Here is a 15033-nt window from a genome sequence, read left to right on the forward strand (position 1 = left end):
AGGTGGCAGCCATCTCAAGCCAGAGGACGAGATGACTCTAGCCGCCCGTTTCAAAGACCAATGTGGACTGGGTTGTGGCCCATTGAACACGTACTGTAATTTAAAGGATTTATAGTGAAAAACTTTGTTTTTACGGGTTAAATTTTTCCCCCTCCACATTTAGAAACATGCCTTTAGAGTCTTTGGTTTCTAAAATTCCCAACAATAAAAAGCCATTATGTTGAGCTTTAATTTGTGGGCAGGTCGCTTCTGAAAAAGAGCTTTATAGATCAGTGGGCCTTACCTGACAAAACACATATATATATAGTTTCGTTCATGATAAATCGCAAACAATGATGGGAATACATTACTATTGATTTACCTGGGACTTACCTGGTTAATGTTTAGTTTAACCGTGCCCAAGTGCAAATAACATTTCATCATACCACCACGAGAGGTCACCATTGGGGGCTATATTGTACCGCTGATTACATTTGTGTAGCCCTTTCTACTCCCACTGCGAAACGACTCGATATAGTGTCCCGTGTTCGTCGTAGGGGGTGCCCGGGGGGGGGGGGGGGGGGGGGTGGTTGCCCCCATGCTTCACCACGCTGCCCAGTACGCGTTGATGAAATGAAAAGAACCGGTTCAGATATCGCTGGCACGCCGAATAACATAAATCTACACTTGAAATTGTACGTGCAAAAGTGACAATACATTAGAGGGGACAAAAAAACACATTCTAATGCCCAAAGCCAGCCAGGTTATGAAACTGAATCAGCCTCTTAAAGATGTGATATCTACAAAAGAGGCAAGTTGTATTAATAATCAAACCCCGTAAACTTAGAAAGTAATTGGCTGCGTACGGTGCGAAAGAAGTCCAACACAGTACGTACAATTGGGGTCAACTATGCCCCTCCATTTAAAACGTTTTCCAACTCGGGGTTGCGATAAATAACAGCGCATTAGCTGCGCGTGCCTTTCTGTCTGTCCGCAACAGTCGGTGCGCAAAGACTCCCGTCAAGATAATGAATCACGTCCAACGTAAACGAAACTTTCGTCCAAACTCGTTCGAAACACGATTCAAACAAGAGAGAACGGTGCCATCAGCCAAACGAATGTTTGAGAGCGGTATCCGCTGTGGTCTATCACACTAATGTGCGCACGTAGCTGGATCGGGCCGGGAGACACCGGCGAACGCTTCGTGAATAGCCGAACTCCGATCCACCCACGCCTCGCTGCGTCCCCCACCCCTCCCCCTGCCATCCTGCATGTCACAGGCGGACTCGCTCGGCCGTCCAGGTATGAGCGCACTTCAAGTATCATTTTACCGGCGTTAAAGCACACAGCCCCGTCCGTCAAAACAATCCGGGCCGCGTCCACCACTCGTCGTCCACCGCCACTTTGCGAAGGTCTCAATGACGGCGAAAGACCTCGGGCAGAAGACTCGCGATGGACACCGGGCGACGTGCTAAGGCGCGGCTCGCAGTCATCATCGTCACCGCCATCTCATCATACTGGGCAGGAAGGGGAATTGGAGGGATGCCCAACGCGTACTCAATGGTGACGGCGCGCGTGTTTTAGGCTGTAGCCGAGGCTCAATTGAAGAGCGATGGACATGGGAGCGAGACGGGAGCGCGCCCGCAACGAGGACGCGCGCGCCTCTTGCAGCGGTTCCGACAGCGCGCGCAGCCAGGCGAGCTCCGGCTCCCGGCACCGTAACGTGGAAGGGTCCAGCACGGGCTCTAGCAGACGCGCCAGCGCGGAGGGAGGCTGCAGTACAGGCTGCCGACATCCCCACGGCGCGAAGGGGTTCGGGTTATCTTCTGGATGTCACAACGTGGAAGGCGCTTGCCTGGGGTCACGTCCACACGGCCGGCGGGGGGAGTCTGGCTTTGACTCTCGCTGTCCCGTCGAGGACGGCTCTAGCTGGGGCTCACGGCAGCCGAGCGCGGAGAGCTCCAGCCTGCGCTCTCGCCTCTCCTGCGAGGAGGACTCCAAGCTTCGATGCCGACACCGCCACCACAACCACCAGGACGGCGGCGGCGGCGAACGCGACCGCGGCGCCAGAGGGGAACGAGGTGAATTCATCTCGGGGTCCGGAGGCACGTCTTACAGAAGCGACGATGACGACGAAGACGACGACGAGGAGGAGGAAGATAACGATGTCGGTGGCTGTCGACGCGTCGGGATCGGTTCCTGTGCACCCTGCGACCACACAGACCTTTCCGCCATGAGCAGCAGCAGCCAGCCAAGCGACAGCTGCTGCTGCTGCTGCTCGAGCGAGTGCAGCACGGAGCGCACTGGCACCAGCACCCCGTGCTGTTGCTGCACTTGCGGGGACCAGCAGAGCCAGCAGCAGGACCAGCTGCAGAGCCACAGCAGCGACTGCAGCAGCGAGCGCGCGTCGTGGCACACGCAGGGTCCGGAGACTCCGACTCGGCAGGAGCGCAATCACCGGCTGAAGGACGTCGGCACGGGCGGAGGGGTGGACGGCAAGGACCGCAAGGCTAAACGAGGTCTGGTGGTGATAATTGGTTTGTTTACCCTTCTATCTGGCAACAAAACTGACACCTTTTTTTACAAGGAGTCATGTTTGCATAGACCAAAGGTGTCAGTTTTGTTGCCAGATAGAAGGGTAAAAAAAAACAATTATCATGTTTTTTTACTGGCAAATTAGGTTTCAATGGTGTAAATGCTTACCCCGAGCTCTCATACTCTGATGGTGCATTGTCTTTGAGTTGTGCGACGTTTTGGCGTCATCTGGTCCAACCCATGTGAGACTAGGCTCTAAGGAAAGCTGTCTCGGGTGTGGGACCAATCAACTTCAAGGACAGTGCACACATTATCAGAGTTATGTTTTTTGTTTGCATTATGACTGCAGGTATTGTGGTCTATGCAAACATGACTCCTTGTAAAAAGAAAAAGGTGTCAGTTTTGTTGCCAGATAGAAGGGTAAAACAACAATTATCATATTTTTTACTGGCAAATGAGGTTCCAATGAGGTCTGGTGGTGTTGGTTGGTGGTGGGACTGTCGATGCGGAAAGCCTCGGGGTGGCATAGGCATTGACACATTCGTGGCGAGACTTACGCCGTCGTCCACTCAATGTGGCACATTTTGGGAACGAATGATGTAGACTTTATTTAAATCAGCGTGGACAGGGATAAGATGGGCAGTTTTAACTGTAAGAATTTCGCATTATGGATGAACGCAATTAAATGCGTAAAAATGTAAATTTCTATTGATTAATTAATTTAATTCCAAACGGCATCACTCGGTGGAGAGACGCCGTTCGCCCCATCCACCCCGCACGATACGAGGGAATTCGCCAGGTCGGTGCCTCCTCTTTGCTGTGACCTACGATCACCGCTGCTGATGAAATGTCTCGCCGAAGTGGTCGTGAGTCGTTTGTATGTACAGTGATTACGTTCAACTTCATTCGCGAAGTACGTAGGCAAGCGTGCTAATTGGAGGTAGCTGCTGCCTTTCTGTCAGAATGGTTTACCCTACACGTTGAACAGCTCTTTGTCAATCCGCTGCTGCATGAAGGCCTCCCGACTCCATATTATGCGTAGAGGTTGCTGGTAAGTGCATGGTGGTGAACATGGGACATCAGTTCGATATTACTCGCCACTGATGTTAACTCTGGCCGGGATTCTAAATTAGTCTGTTTGGTTCATTGCACAGCGTGCTAACCACTCGTGCACTGTTCCAATTCTCCCGAAAGTTGTGATCATCGCTAAATATGATACTGTGACTTTTTTTTTCTGTTCATAACGGAGGAGATGATCCACGCCCCGTTAATAATTATTATTATTTGTTTAATAATGAATGGGCCTTCCACAACAATGTTTCTCACGAACATTTGTATACACCAGGTGAACCCTCCAACCGATCCTCTTCCTCTGAATCACAGCAGCATGTCCAACGATTGTGCAGCACTGCCCTTCAAGCGCTGTCCAAGCATCGTGTGCATTCCGAGTGATATCCTCATGTCCCTGCAATAATTGTCTGGGGTATACGTAGCCCGATGTGTTTTTCACTTCCAACAAAGTGAACTTGAGTTTTCCTTTGTTGTACTCGTAATTATGTTGAACCCGACTACGTGGCCTTGTTTATTAACACTCAAATTCGACCATTTCACGGATTTAATTGTTTGCTCGATGACTATGTCATGGGCACATCTGAGATGGTTAATAATTTATCCATTCATCTTTACGGCTTCATTTGTTCCATGCGCTTTGTGGCAAAATGTCCTCTAATGATGGTGAAATTAATAGGCAAGCGAGAGCAGGTTGAAATGCTTTTGGAACATTGACCTTGATAATGAAAAAAACACGTAAGTGTCTAAAGAGTAAGGTTATCACTTGGTCGTATTAATTCTAGATTTGAAGCTTTCGTTACTGCAAGGATTCATATTCTTAGGTTTTTTCGGTAAAGTCACGTAGGTAAAACATCAAAATTAATCAAATAAAATGAAACAAAAATCACGACGTTTCGGAGGCATGTGTTGCCTCCGAAACGTCGTGATTTTTTTATGTTTTACCTACGTGACTTGGTGGTATATTACCTACTATTACATATGGGTGAGCAACATGGACACTGAACATTTTGGAGATAAAAAAATATGCTGAAATATTGTGGAAAGTAGTACGAAGAGGTGCATGCTAGGAATTACACCGAAAGCCCGAACGAGGAACACGTAGACAAAGAAGAAATGCAAGTAAGAGATATTGACCTAATACAAATCTAGAATGACCTAATAAAGTTTAGAGCGCTTGGGTAGGAAACGTCTCTAGAAAGACCGATGGCCGATTTGAGAGACTAATGATGAAGTGGCCTGATACAGTTTTTTTTGGGTTACATTGCGTAAATATATAAATGTGTCATTAAACCCGCCAACACCTGACACAGCCAATTAGTAAGGTTTGTCACGTAAACAGAACACGCCAATTCGTTACTAGTACAGCACAACCGGTGTACGAGCACGACGCTTCGCCAGTTCGGAGAGCTTCAGGCTTAGTGCTGCTTTGAAGCGAATCATCAAATAATACATTGTTTAAATGCATGCCTATAAGGTCACCAGACATAAATGGGAATTGCCTGTACGCAAACAGTAACAGGCACTGCAATTTTATTGCACGCAAACGACAGGAGGTACAATAACAATGTGCCTGCATAACGTGCGTGCATAATGTACGTTGATTACCATATCAATAACCCATCTGGCAATGGGTGCCAATTGTAATTTATATGCATTCATTAATTCCCCTCCCCCTTCGAACGTCATCACATCTATCCCTCTATTTAAGGAATGAATTAGGAGGATTTCTACACAAATCTGGCTGTCGCCTGATGAAGCTAGTTGTAATTACGGGCAAAACGTCGTTGCTCTCCAACACACCTGTGTGCTGTACTAGTAACGAATTGGCACGTTCTGTTTACGTGACAAACCTTACTAATTGGCTGCGTCGGGGGTTGGCGGGTTTACGGACACATTTATAATAATAGAGTTTTCCCCTTTTTTCTGGCAACAAAACTGAAACCTTTTTACAAGGATTCATGTCTGCATTAACCACAATACTTGCAGTCAAAATGCAAACAAAAAACACGCTATGATAATATATGCATTGTTCTTGAAACTGATTGGTCAACACCAAGGGACGGCTTTCTTTTGAGCCTCGAACCAATTGGTGCTCGACCAGAGGACGCCGAAAGGCGTACAGAGATGAGACACATTTATATTTACGCGATCTAACCCCCCTAAAAAAACCTATAATATGGATGATATTGGTCACGAAAGCTTGCTACGTGTTAAACTGATAGAGTGGCAGCCAAAGGGGGTTGTTGCATATCTTGTGATACGTTCATCGTGACGATGGAGCGATGAGGTCAGCTCAATGAGAAGAGCTGGATAGATTGTTGCATCACGAGGCCGTGATGGGATGGCGACAACAGCTGTCTCCCCACAAACCTGGTCTTCACCTGAGGACGGCTGCTTGCGTTGTGGCCGAAACGTCGTGGGAATTATTTTATTATGTTTTATTTTTATTATTTCCCTTCTACGTGACTTTACCGAAAGAACCAAGAAGATGAATCCCTGCAGTCACGAAAGCTTTAAATCGAAACAGTGGATATGCATCATGTATGATGGTAATATGCAATTGGGTGGAATGGCTACACAGTGCTTAGGGCACTGCTGCTTATGAAGGCGGCGCTAAGTTAAATTCCTGGCCACACAGAGCAGCGCGGTGTAGAGGCCTTCGCAAATTAATCGATTGTGAACATTTAAATAGGCCATACATGTCTTCTTACGAAATATAACGTTAATAACAATAGGCTCTCTCACCTGGTTAAATAGTAAATCAAATATAGCCATGTCCCTTGCCTCGTGGTGTTCATACGCATTCCGTATTTACCGAATTCCCCCTTAACTCTTAAGCTTCACAAACCTTGTACGAGCATTACAAACACAACCCACTCTCACGCAAACTCTGAGCCAACTTATCCTCCTCCCAATGACGGCGACGATGTCTCTTAACACCATACTCCAAAGTCGCTTCCGATTACACTGCAATCACATACTTTGTTGTGTTTTGAATTTCGGGGTTTCTTTTTTTTCACGCGACCCCTCGGTCCCTTGCGGCGAGAATTTCAGAACGCTCTGTACATCACAGCACAGGTAAGCGCACATCTACGGTGCGCTGACACTGAGGAATCTTGAGGAGGAGTGGGGGGGGGGGTGTCGCTACCCCGAGGAAATTCCTGAGGCAGGGCAGTGGCCGCCCCTTGGATCGCTCAAGTCTGCACACTGTGGGGATCAATTGGCTCTTTCATTCGATCAAAAGTACTCTGGGAAAGAACTGCTAATTATGAGTTAATTTTCTTCCGCCGAGATGGTGGCAATTTACTTTGAACTTCTTTCGCACCGTACGTAGCCAACCGTGCTAATCGGAGGTGCCGGGGGGAAGGACAACAAATTACGGTTTATATCGCGCATTTCATAAAATCTCAAACACATGGTTCACATCACCACAGCTTAAAGACTTCACGGTCTGCATGTGCCTGGTCTGCACACGGCTGCCCCTTTAGGCTGCTGAATGGGGATTGTTGGCGCATCGAGAGAGCATCTGCGCCGACTTGTCCTTCTAACACGACTGCACCACCCTCCTCTCTTGTGTAAATGCGCAACTGGCAGTGTTCCCAACAAACGTTCGTGTTGGATTCGAGTAATGTTTTGTTGCAGTGGATAAACAGTGGTGATTGGGTCACGTGAGCTCGAGTTCTTCAGCAGCAGCGGCGACCACGCTCCTTCTTCCACTCTTGACCTTTGAACTTCACCCCCATGGAACCTTCTTGGCCCAGAATGCATTATAGACATAGCAAGTCGTATTGTTACGCAATTTGTTTAGTGTTGAACATTTGTTTAAAGAGTTTGTTTTAAAATTGAACGTGTCGTGCCCCCTTTGAGTTTATATGTGTTTTAAACAAGGTTCACACTCCAGGGCCGGCTTGCAGAGTGGACAAAACGCAGTTTATTCATCACGCAGACAATGCTTGTTCTCCCTCTAAAGGACGTTAAATCACGTTAAGTCTGTCAGCAGAAGCTAAAATGCCAAATTGACAAGCGGGTCAATGTGTCAAGTATCAATAAAAAACATGGCTCATCTCACCAACCTCACCAGTCGCTATCTCAATTTCATCTGTATTTTTTAAGCCAGCACTGGATGAAGGCTTAAAGCCATTCCCTATGGTATAGTGCAGATGTGGTGAGGCCAACTCATTTAAAGGGCCTGGTCTCTGTCCTCCAGCATCCTCTGCCACACATTCCAGTATCAGAATATGTATTTATCCCGGAGGAATCCGATGAGTTACAAAGCTCTTTTTCACACATGTCTAGTATTTTGCCTACGACCAATTCACCCTGCATGTGCCAAATCTCGCAGAAGTCGGATCCTGGTTGGCAGTCGAATGGGAGGCTACCTCGAAATACCGCGTGTTGTAGGCGTGGGCCTATGAGGTGGCCATGAGATGGGGCTGGTGTGGACTCGAGTCATGTGACTTGGACTCGAGTCAGACTCGAGTCATGAATTTGATGACTTCAGACTCGACTTGGACTTGCATAACAATGACTTTGTCCCACCTCTGAGGTGTGGACTCGAGTCATGTGACTTGGACTCGAGTCAAACTCGAGTCATGAATTTGATGACTTCAGACTCGACTTGGACTTGCATAACAATGACTTTGTCCCACCTCTGAGGTGTGGACTCGAGTCATGTGACTTGGACTCGAGTCAGACTCGAGTCATGAATTTGATGACTTCAGACTCGACTTGGACTTGCATAACAATGACTTTGTCCCACCTCTGAGGTGTGGACTCGAGTCATGTGACTTGGACTCGAGTCAGACTCGAGTCATGAATTTGATGACTTCAGACTCGACTTGGACTTGCATAACAATGACTTTGTCCCACCTCTGAGGTGTGGACTCGAGTCATGTGACTTGGACTCGAGTCAGACTCGAGTCATGAATTTGATGACTTCAGACTCGACTTGGACTTGCATAACAATGACTTTGTCCCACCTCTGAGGTGTGGACTCGAGTCATGTGACTTGGACTCGAGTCAGACTCGAGTCATGAATTTGATGACTTCAGACTCGACTTGGACTTGCATAACAATGACTTTGTCCCACCTCTGAGGTGTGGACTCGAGTCATGTGACTTGGACTCGAGTCAGACTCGAGTCATGAATTTGATGACTTCAGACTCGACTTGGACTTGCATAACAATGACTTTGTCCCACCTCTGAGGTGTGGACTCGAGTCATGTGACTTGGACTCGAGTCAGACTCGAGTCATGAATTTGATGACTTCAGACTCGACTTGGACTTGCATAACAATGACTTTGTCCCACCTCTGAGGTGTGGACTCGAGTCATGTGACTTGGACTCGAGTCAGACTCGAGTCATGAATTTGATGACTTCAGACTCGACTTGGACTTGCATAACAATGACTTTGTCCCACCTCTGAGGTGTGGACTCGAGTCATGTGACTTGGACTCGAGTCAGACTCGAGTCATGAATTTGATGACTTCAGACTCGACTTGGACTTGCATAACAATGACTTTGTCCCACCTCTGAGGTGTGGACTCGAGTCATGTGACTTGGACTCGAGTCAGACTCGAGTCATGAATTTGATGACTTCAGACTCGACTTGGACTTGCATAACAATGACTTTGTCCCACCTCTGAGGTGTGGACTCGAGTCATGTGACTTGGACTCGAGTCAGACTCGAGTCATGAATTTGATGACTTCAGACTCGACTTGGACTTGCATAACAATGACTTTGTCCCACCTCTGAGGTGTGGACTCGAGTCATGTGACTTGGACTCGAGTCAGACTCGAGTCATGAATTTGATGACTTCAGACTCGACTTGGACTTGCATAACAATGACTTTGTCCCACCTCTGAGGTGTGGACTCGAGTCATGTGACTTGGACTCGAGTCAGACTCGAGTCATGAATTTGATGACTTCAGACTCGACTTGGACTTGCATAACAATGACTTTGTCCCACCTCTGAGCTGGTGTGGACTCGAGTCATGTGACTTGGACTCGAGTCAGACTCGAGTCATGAATTTGATGACTTCAGACTCGACTTGGACTTGCATAACAATGACTTTGTCCCACCTCTGAGGTGTGGACTCGAGTCATGTGACTTGGACTCGAGTCAGACTCGAGTCATGAATTTGATGACTTCAGACTCGACTTGGACTTGCATAACAATGACTTTGTCCCACCTCTGAGGTGTGGACTCGAGTCATGTGACTTGGACTCGAGTCAGACTCGAGTCATGAATTTGATGACTTCAGACTCGACTTGGACTTGCATAACAATGACTTTGTCCCACCTCTGAGGTGTGGACTCGAGTCATGTGACTTGGACTCGAGTCAGACTCGAGTCATGAATTTGATGACTTCAGACTCGACTTGGACTTGCATAACAATGACTTTGTCCCACCTCTGAGGTGTGGACTCGAGTCATGTGACTTGGACTCGAGTCAGACTCGAGTCATGAATTTGATGACTTCAGACTCGACTTGGACTTGCATAACAATGACTTTGTCCCACCTCTGAGGTGTGGACTCGAGTCATGTGACTTGGACTCGAGTCAGACTCGAGTCATGAATTTGATGACTTCAGACTCGACTTGGACTTGCATAACAATGACTTTGTCCCACCTCTGAGGTGTGGACTCGAGTCATGTGACTTGGACTCGAGTCAGACTCGAGTCATGAATTTGATGACTTCAGACTCGACTTGGACTTGCATAACAATGACTTTGTCCCACCTCTGAGGTGTGGACTCGAGTCATGTGACTTGGACTCGAGTCAGACTCGAGTCATGAATTTGATGACTTCAGACTCGACTTGGACTTGCATAACAATGACTTTGTCCCACCTCTGAGGTGTGGACTCGAGTCATGTGACTTGGACTCGAGTCAGACTCGAGTCATGAATTTGATGACTTCAGACTCGACTTGGACTTGCATAACAATGACTTTGTCCCACCTCTGAGGTGTGGACTCGAGTCATGTGACTTGGACTCGAGTCAGACTCGAGTCATGAATTTGATGACTTCAGACTCGACTTGGACTTGCATAACAATGACTTTGTCCCACCTCTGAGGTGTGGACTCGAGTCATGTGACTTGGACTCGAGTCAGACTCGAGTCATGAATTTGATGACTTCAGACTCGACTTGGACTTGCATAACAATGACTTTGTCCCACCTCTGAGGTGTGGACTCGAGTCATGTGACTTGGACTCGAGTCAGACTCGAGTCATGAATTTGATGACTTCAGACTCGACTTGGACTTGCATAACAATGACTTTGTCCCACCTCTGAGGTGTGGACTCGAGTCATGTGACTTGGACTCGAGTCAGACTCGAGTCATGAATTTGATGACTTCAGACTCGACTTGGACTTGCATAACAATGACTTTGTCCCACCTCTGAGGTGTGGACTCGAGTCATGTGACTTGGACTCGAGTCAGACTCGAGTCATGAATTTGATGACTTCAGACTCGACTTGGACTTGCATAACAATGACTTTGTCCCACCTCTGAGGTGTGGACTCGAGTCATGTGACTTGGACTCGAGTCAGACTCGAGTCATGAATTTGATGACTTCAGACTCGACTTGGACTTGCATAACAATGACTTTGTCCCACCTCTGAGGTGTGGACTCGAGTCATGTGACTTGGACTCGAGTCAGACTCGAGTCATGAATTTGATGACTTCAGACTCGACTTGGACTTGCATAACAATGACTTTGTCCCACCTCTGAGGTGTGGACTCGAGTCATGTGACTTGGACTCGAGTCAGACTCGAGTCATGAATTTGATGACTTCAGACTCGACTTGGACTTGCATAACAATGACTTTGTCCCACCTCTGAGGTGTGGACTCGAGTCATGTGACTTGGACTCGAGTCAGACTCGAGTCATGAATTTGATGACTTCAGACTCGACTTGGACTTGCATAACAATGACTTTGTCCCACCTCTGAGGTGTGGACTCGAGTCATGTGACTTGGACTCGAGTCAGACTCGAGTCATGAATTTGATGACTTCAGACTCGACTTGGACTTGCATAACAATGACTTTGTCCCACCTCTGAGGTGTGGACTCGAGTCATGTGACTTGGACTCGAGTCAGACTCGAGTCATGAATTTGATGACTTCAGACTCGACTTGGACTTGCATAACAATGACTTTGTCCCACCTCTGAGGTGTGGACTCGAGTCATGTGACTTGGACTCGAGTCAGACTCGAGTCATGAATTTGATGACTTCAGACTCGACTTGGACTTGCATAACAATGACTTTGTCCCACCTCTGAGGTGTGGACTCGAGTCATGTGACTTGGACTCGAGTCAGACTCGAGTCATGAATTTGATGACTTCAGACTCGACTTGGACTTGCATAACAATGACTTTGTCCCACCTCTGAGGTGTGGACTCGAGTCATGTGACTTGGACTCGAGTCAGACTCGAGTCATGAATTTGATGACATCAGACTCGACTTGGACTTGCATAACAATGACTTTGTCCCACCTCTGAGGTGTGGACTCGAGTCATGTGACTTGGACTCGAGTCAGACTCGAGTCATGAATTTGATGACTTCAGACTCGACTTGGACTTGCATAACAATGACTTTGTCCCACCTCTGAGGTGTGGACTCGAGTCATGTGACTTGGACTCGAGTCAGACTCGAGTCATGAATTTGATGACTTCAGACTCGACTTGGACTTGCATAACAATGACTTTGTCCCACCTCTGAGGTGTGGACTCGAGTCATGTGACTTGGACTCGAGTCAGACTCGAGTCATGAATCTGATGACTTCAGACTCGACTTGGACTTGCATAACAATGACTTTGTCCCACCTCTGAGGTGTGGACTCGAGTCATGTGACTTGGACTCGAGTCAGACTCGAGTCATGAATTTGATGACTTCAGACTCGACTTGGACTTGCATAACAATGACTTTGTCCCACCTCTGAGGTGTGGACTCGAGTCATGTGACTTGGACTCGAGTCAGACTCGAGTCATGAATTTGATGACTTCAGACTCGACTTGGACTTGCATAACAATGACTTTGTCCCACCTCTGAGATGGGCAGTACAACATTCGATTCGATTTGTGTCGTCTTATTGCTTTGGTTTTCTCCGTGCACTTTCTCGCACCCCAAAACACTTATTCATGGTATTGTGTAAACATTACCAATGCATGACTCTTCTAAAAAGATGCCTTGAGACTCAGCAATATTTTTTTTTCAGGATGAATAAAGGATATCGTTATCTTGAAGCTTAAGGACACATGCACACATCACAGCTCGTTTTCACAGATGTCCAGCATTCTCACAGATATCCACTCGGAATGGAAGGAGGTTAACATACATACGCACGTGCACCTGCTGTGTGTGACGATTTATCTGAACCGGTCCCGGGCCTCCCCTAGGTCGACTCAGCCTCAAATGAGTACCTGGTGCGGTGTGTAAACATTTCCACTAGGGAGACAAAGGCGGTCGGGCGTGGTGCTGGCCACCCACCCCCTCGTGTGCCGTGCTGGCCTTCATAGGTGCTCGCTAAAAGCACTTGCCCCTAAAGTCTGTTAAGGCTATACGGGGGATCTTTATCTTTTGTGCGTGCGCAGGAAGCGTGAGCAGCTCCCAGGACGACCAAGAGGCGGCTGGACGCGCAGTGGCGTTGGTCATCAATGGGGCGCGTCGCGGCTTCGTGCCGCTGTGCGTCGACGTAGCTGGCCTCCTCCGTTCGCAGCGCAGGTACCAGCGCCAGCGGCCCACGGGGCAGACCCAGTACTCTTATTTTTGTGAGCACAGCAATCCTTTGCCAACTGCCGGGGGTTCATCATCATCATCACGATCCATGGGGCAGATAGCAGAGGTCGCAACCGGGTACCCGATACCCGTACCCTACCCAATACCCGGCTACCCGTACCCGGCCAGGTACGGGTACGGGTACCCGTTTGCGACCCTGGTGCGGCCGGGTACGGGTACGGGTAGGCCGTGAGTCACTGGTGAGTAACCGTTTGTCACTCATTTCGGGTAGGGTACGGGTACAGGTAGGGAACGGGTACCCGTACCCAGCCGGGTACGGGTATCGGGTACCGATTTGCGACCCTGGTGCGGCTGGGTATGGGTACGGCTAAGGAATCAAAACCCGTTTGCGACCTCTGGCAGATAGCCCGTAGTAGGTGTCCACTCCACATTTCGTTATTTTTTTCCACTTTCCTCTGTCTCGTGCATATATTGCTCAAGTAAGTGGCCACATCTTTCTGGCATGAATCTCTTATGTGTCGTCGTCATCGTCGTCAGGCCATTCTCTCTGAGGTATTCCTCTCTTTCCGGTTCCTTCCAATTTTTTCATCCAACACAACATATATGTCCAAATAGTGCCAGTTTCGTTCTCATCACTGCCTGCGCGGAGTTAGGTGTCCTGAATGCTGGGGGTTGGCAAGTCCACAGTTGGCTAGAGGGATTGCGGTACGTTCCTGTTCACGGGTACTCTGCGTTGATGCTTCCGGATTGACCGGGAGGCTGCACCGGTATTTTCCCCCCTTGCCTCGGTCAGCCCCACCTGCTCGTGCATAGCCGCATTGACCAGCGTGGTGAAGTATGGTCAAACAAACCCCCTCGAGCAAAAACGTGTGGGGGAGACCTTCATCCAATAGAAGATGGACAATGGAGTGTGTTATTATAATTATTAATAAAAACAACGCTGTAATATTAAAGTAATGAATCATTATGGCAGATTATTGAATGGTCGCATACTGATATTCATGGTGAGATTGACATGATTATATGAAATATGCATGGCATATGACCCAGTTGATAAAGCAGTAGGACTCTTGATCATGAAATACGTAATGATTTACCATAGCACACTGTTTCTATATAGACACGTGCATATACTTTGCGTATAAACTCGGGTTCCTACCTATCTGCTTAAATACATATGTACATTATGCGATCTTTGTGTTTTTTGAGCACATGACACACGTGCGCCAACTTGCTGCTTCCAGCATGCACCTCGGTTTCTTTCCGCACGCATTTCGTACCTCCGAAAACCACGTTTGGCTACGTACGGTGCGAAAGAAGTCCAACATACATACATACCGTACGGTGCGATGGGCACTCGAGTATTTAGGCTGAAAGACTTTGTAGAGATTTCTATCAGCATACACCCTTTCCAAAGCATTGCATGGCATCAGAAGCATCTCATCGCAAGCGGCAGGCTAAATAGAACTTTCACATACCCATGGTGGCTGAAACATTGCTTGGCATTTTTGCTTCTTAAGATTTTAAAGAAGCAAAGTATAAACACGGTTTCGGAAAGAAGCTGAAAAGAAATGGGAACAAGAGGGCAGAAGTTTTGGCATTTCATTGTGTCTAAACGCCATTGTGAATACTGACGTCTCAGTTACTAAAGAAGGTCAACATGACATGCGGGAAGTATTTTAAGTTGTTACTTTAGTCCTGCT

The 15033-nt window shown here is 47.7% G+C and overlaps 1 protein-coding gene across 1 annotated transcript in view; it reads left to right on the forward strand.

Moving 5' to 3' along the window:
• The first annotated feature begins 988 nt into the window (after positions 1 to 988).
• LOC133345232 (uncharacterized) overlaps positions 989 to 15033 on the forward strand; it is a 34103-nt gene continuing 20058 nt past the window's right edge. Inside the window, exons 1-2 of the mRNA XM_061555810.1 lie at positions 989 to 2498; positions 13186 to 13315. Coding sequence (XP_061411794.1) covers positions 1592 to 2498; positions 13186 to 13315 — 1037 coding nt within the window. The 5' untranslated portion in view covers positions 989 to 1591. The remainder of the gene's footprint in view (positions 2499 to 13185; positions 13316 to 15033) is intronic.

This window comes from Lethenteron reissneri, chromosome 21 (assembly GCF_015708825.2).
Source record: "Lethenteron reissneri isolate LAM-NWPU_2019-01 chromosome 21, ASM1570882v1, whole genome shotgun sequence".
Lineage (NCBI taxonomy): Eukaryota > Metazoa > Chordata > Hyperoartia > Petromyzontiformes > Petromyzontidae > Lethenteron > Lethenteron reissneri.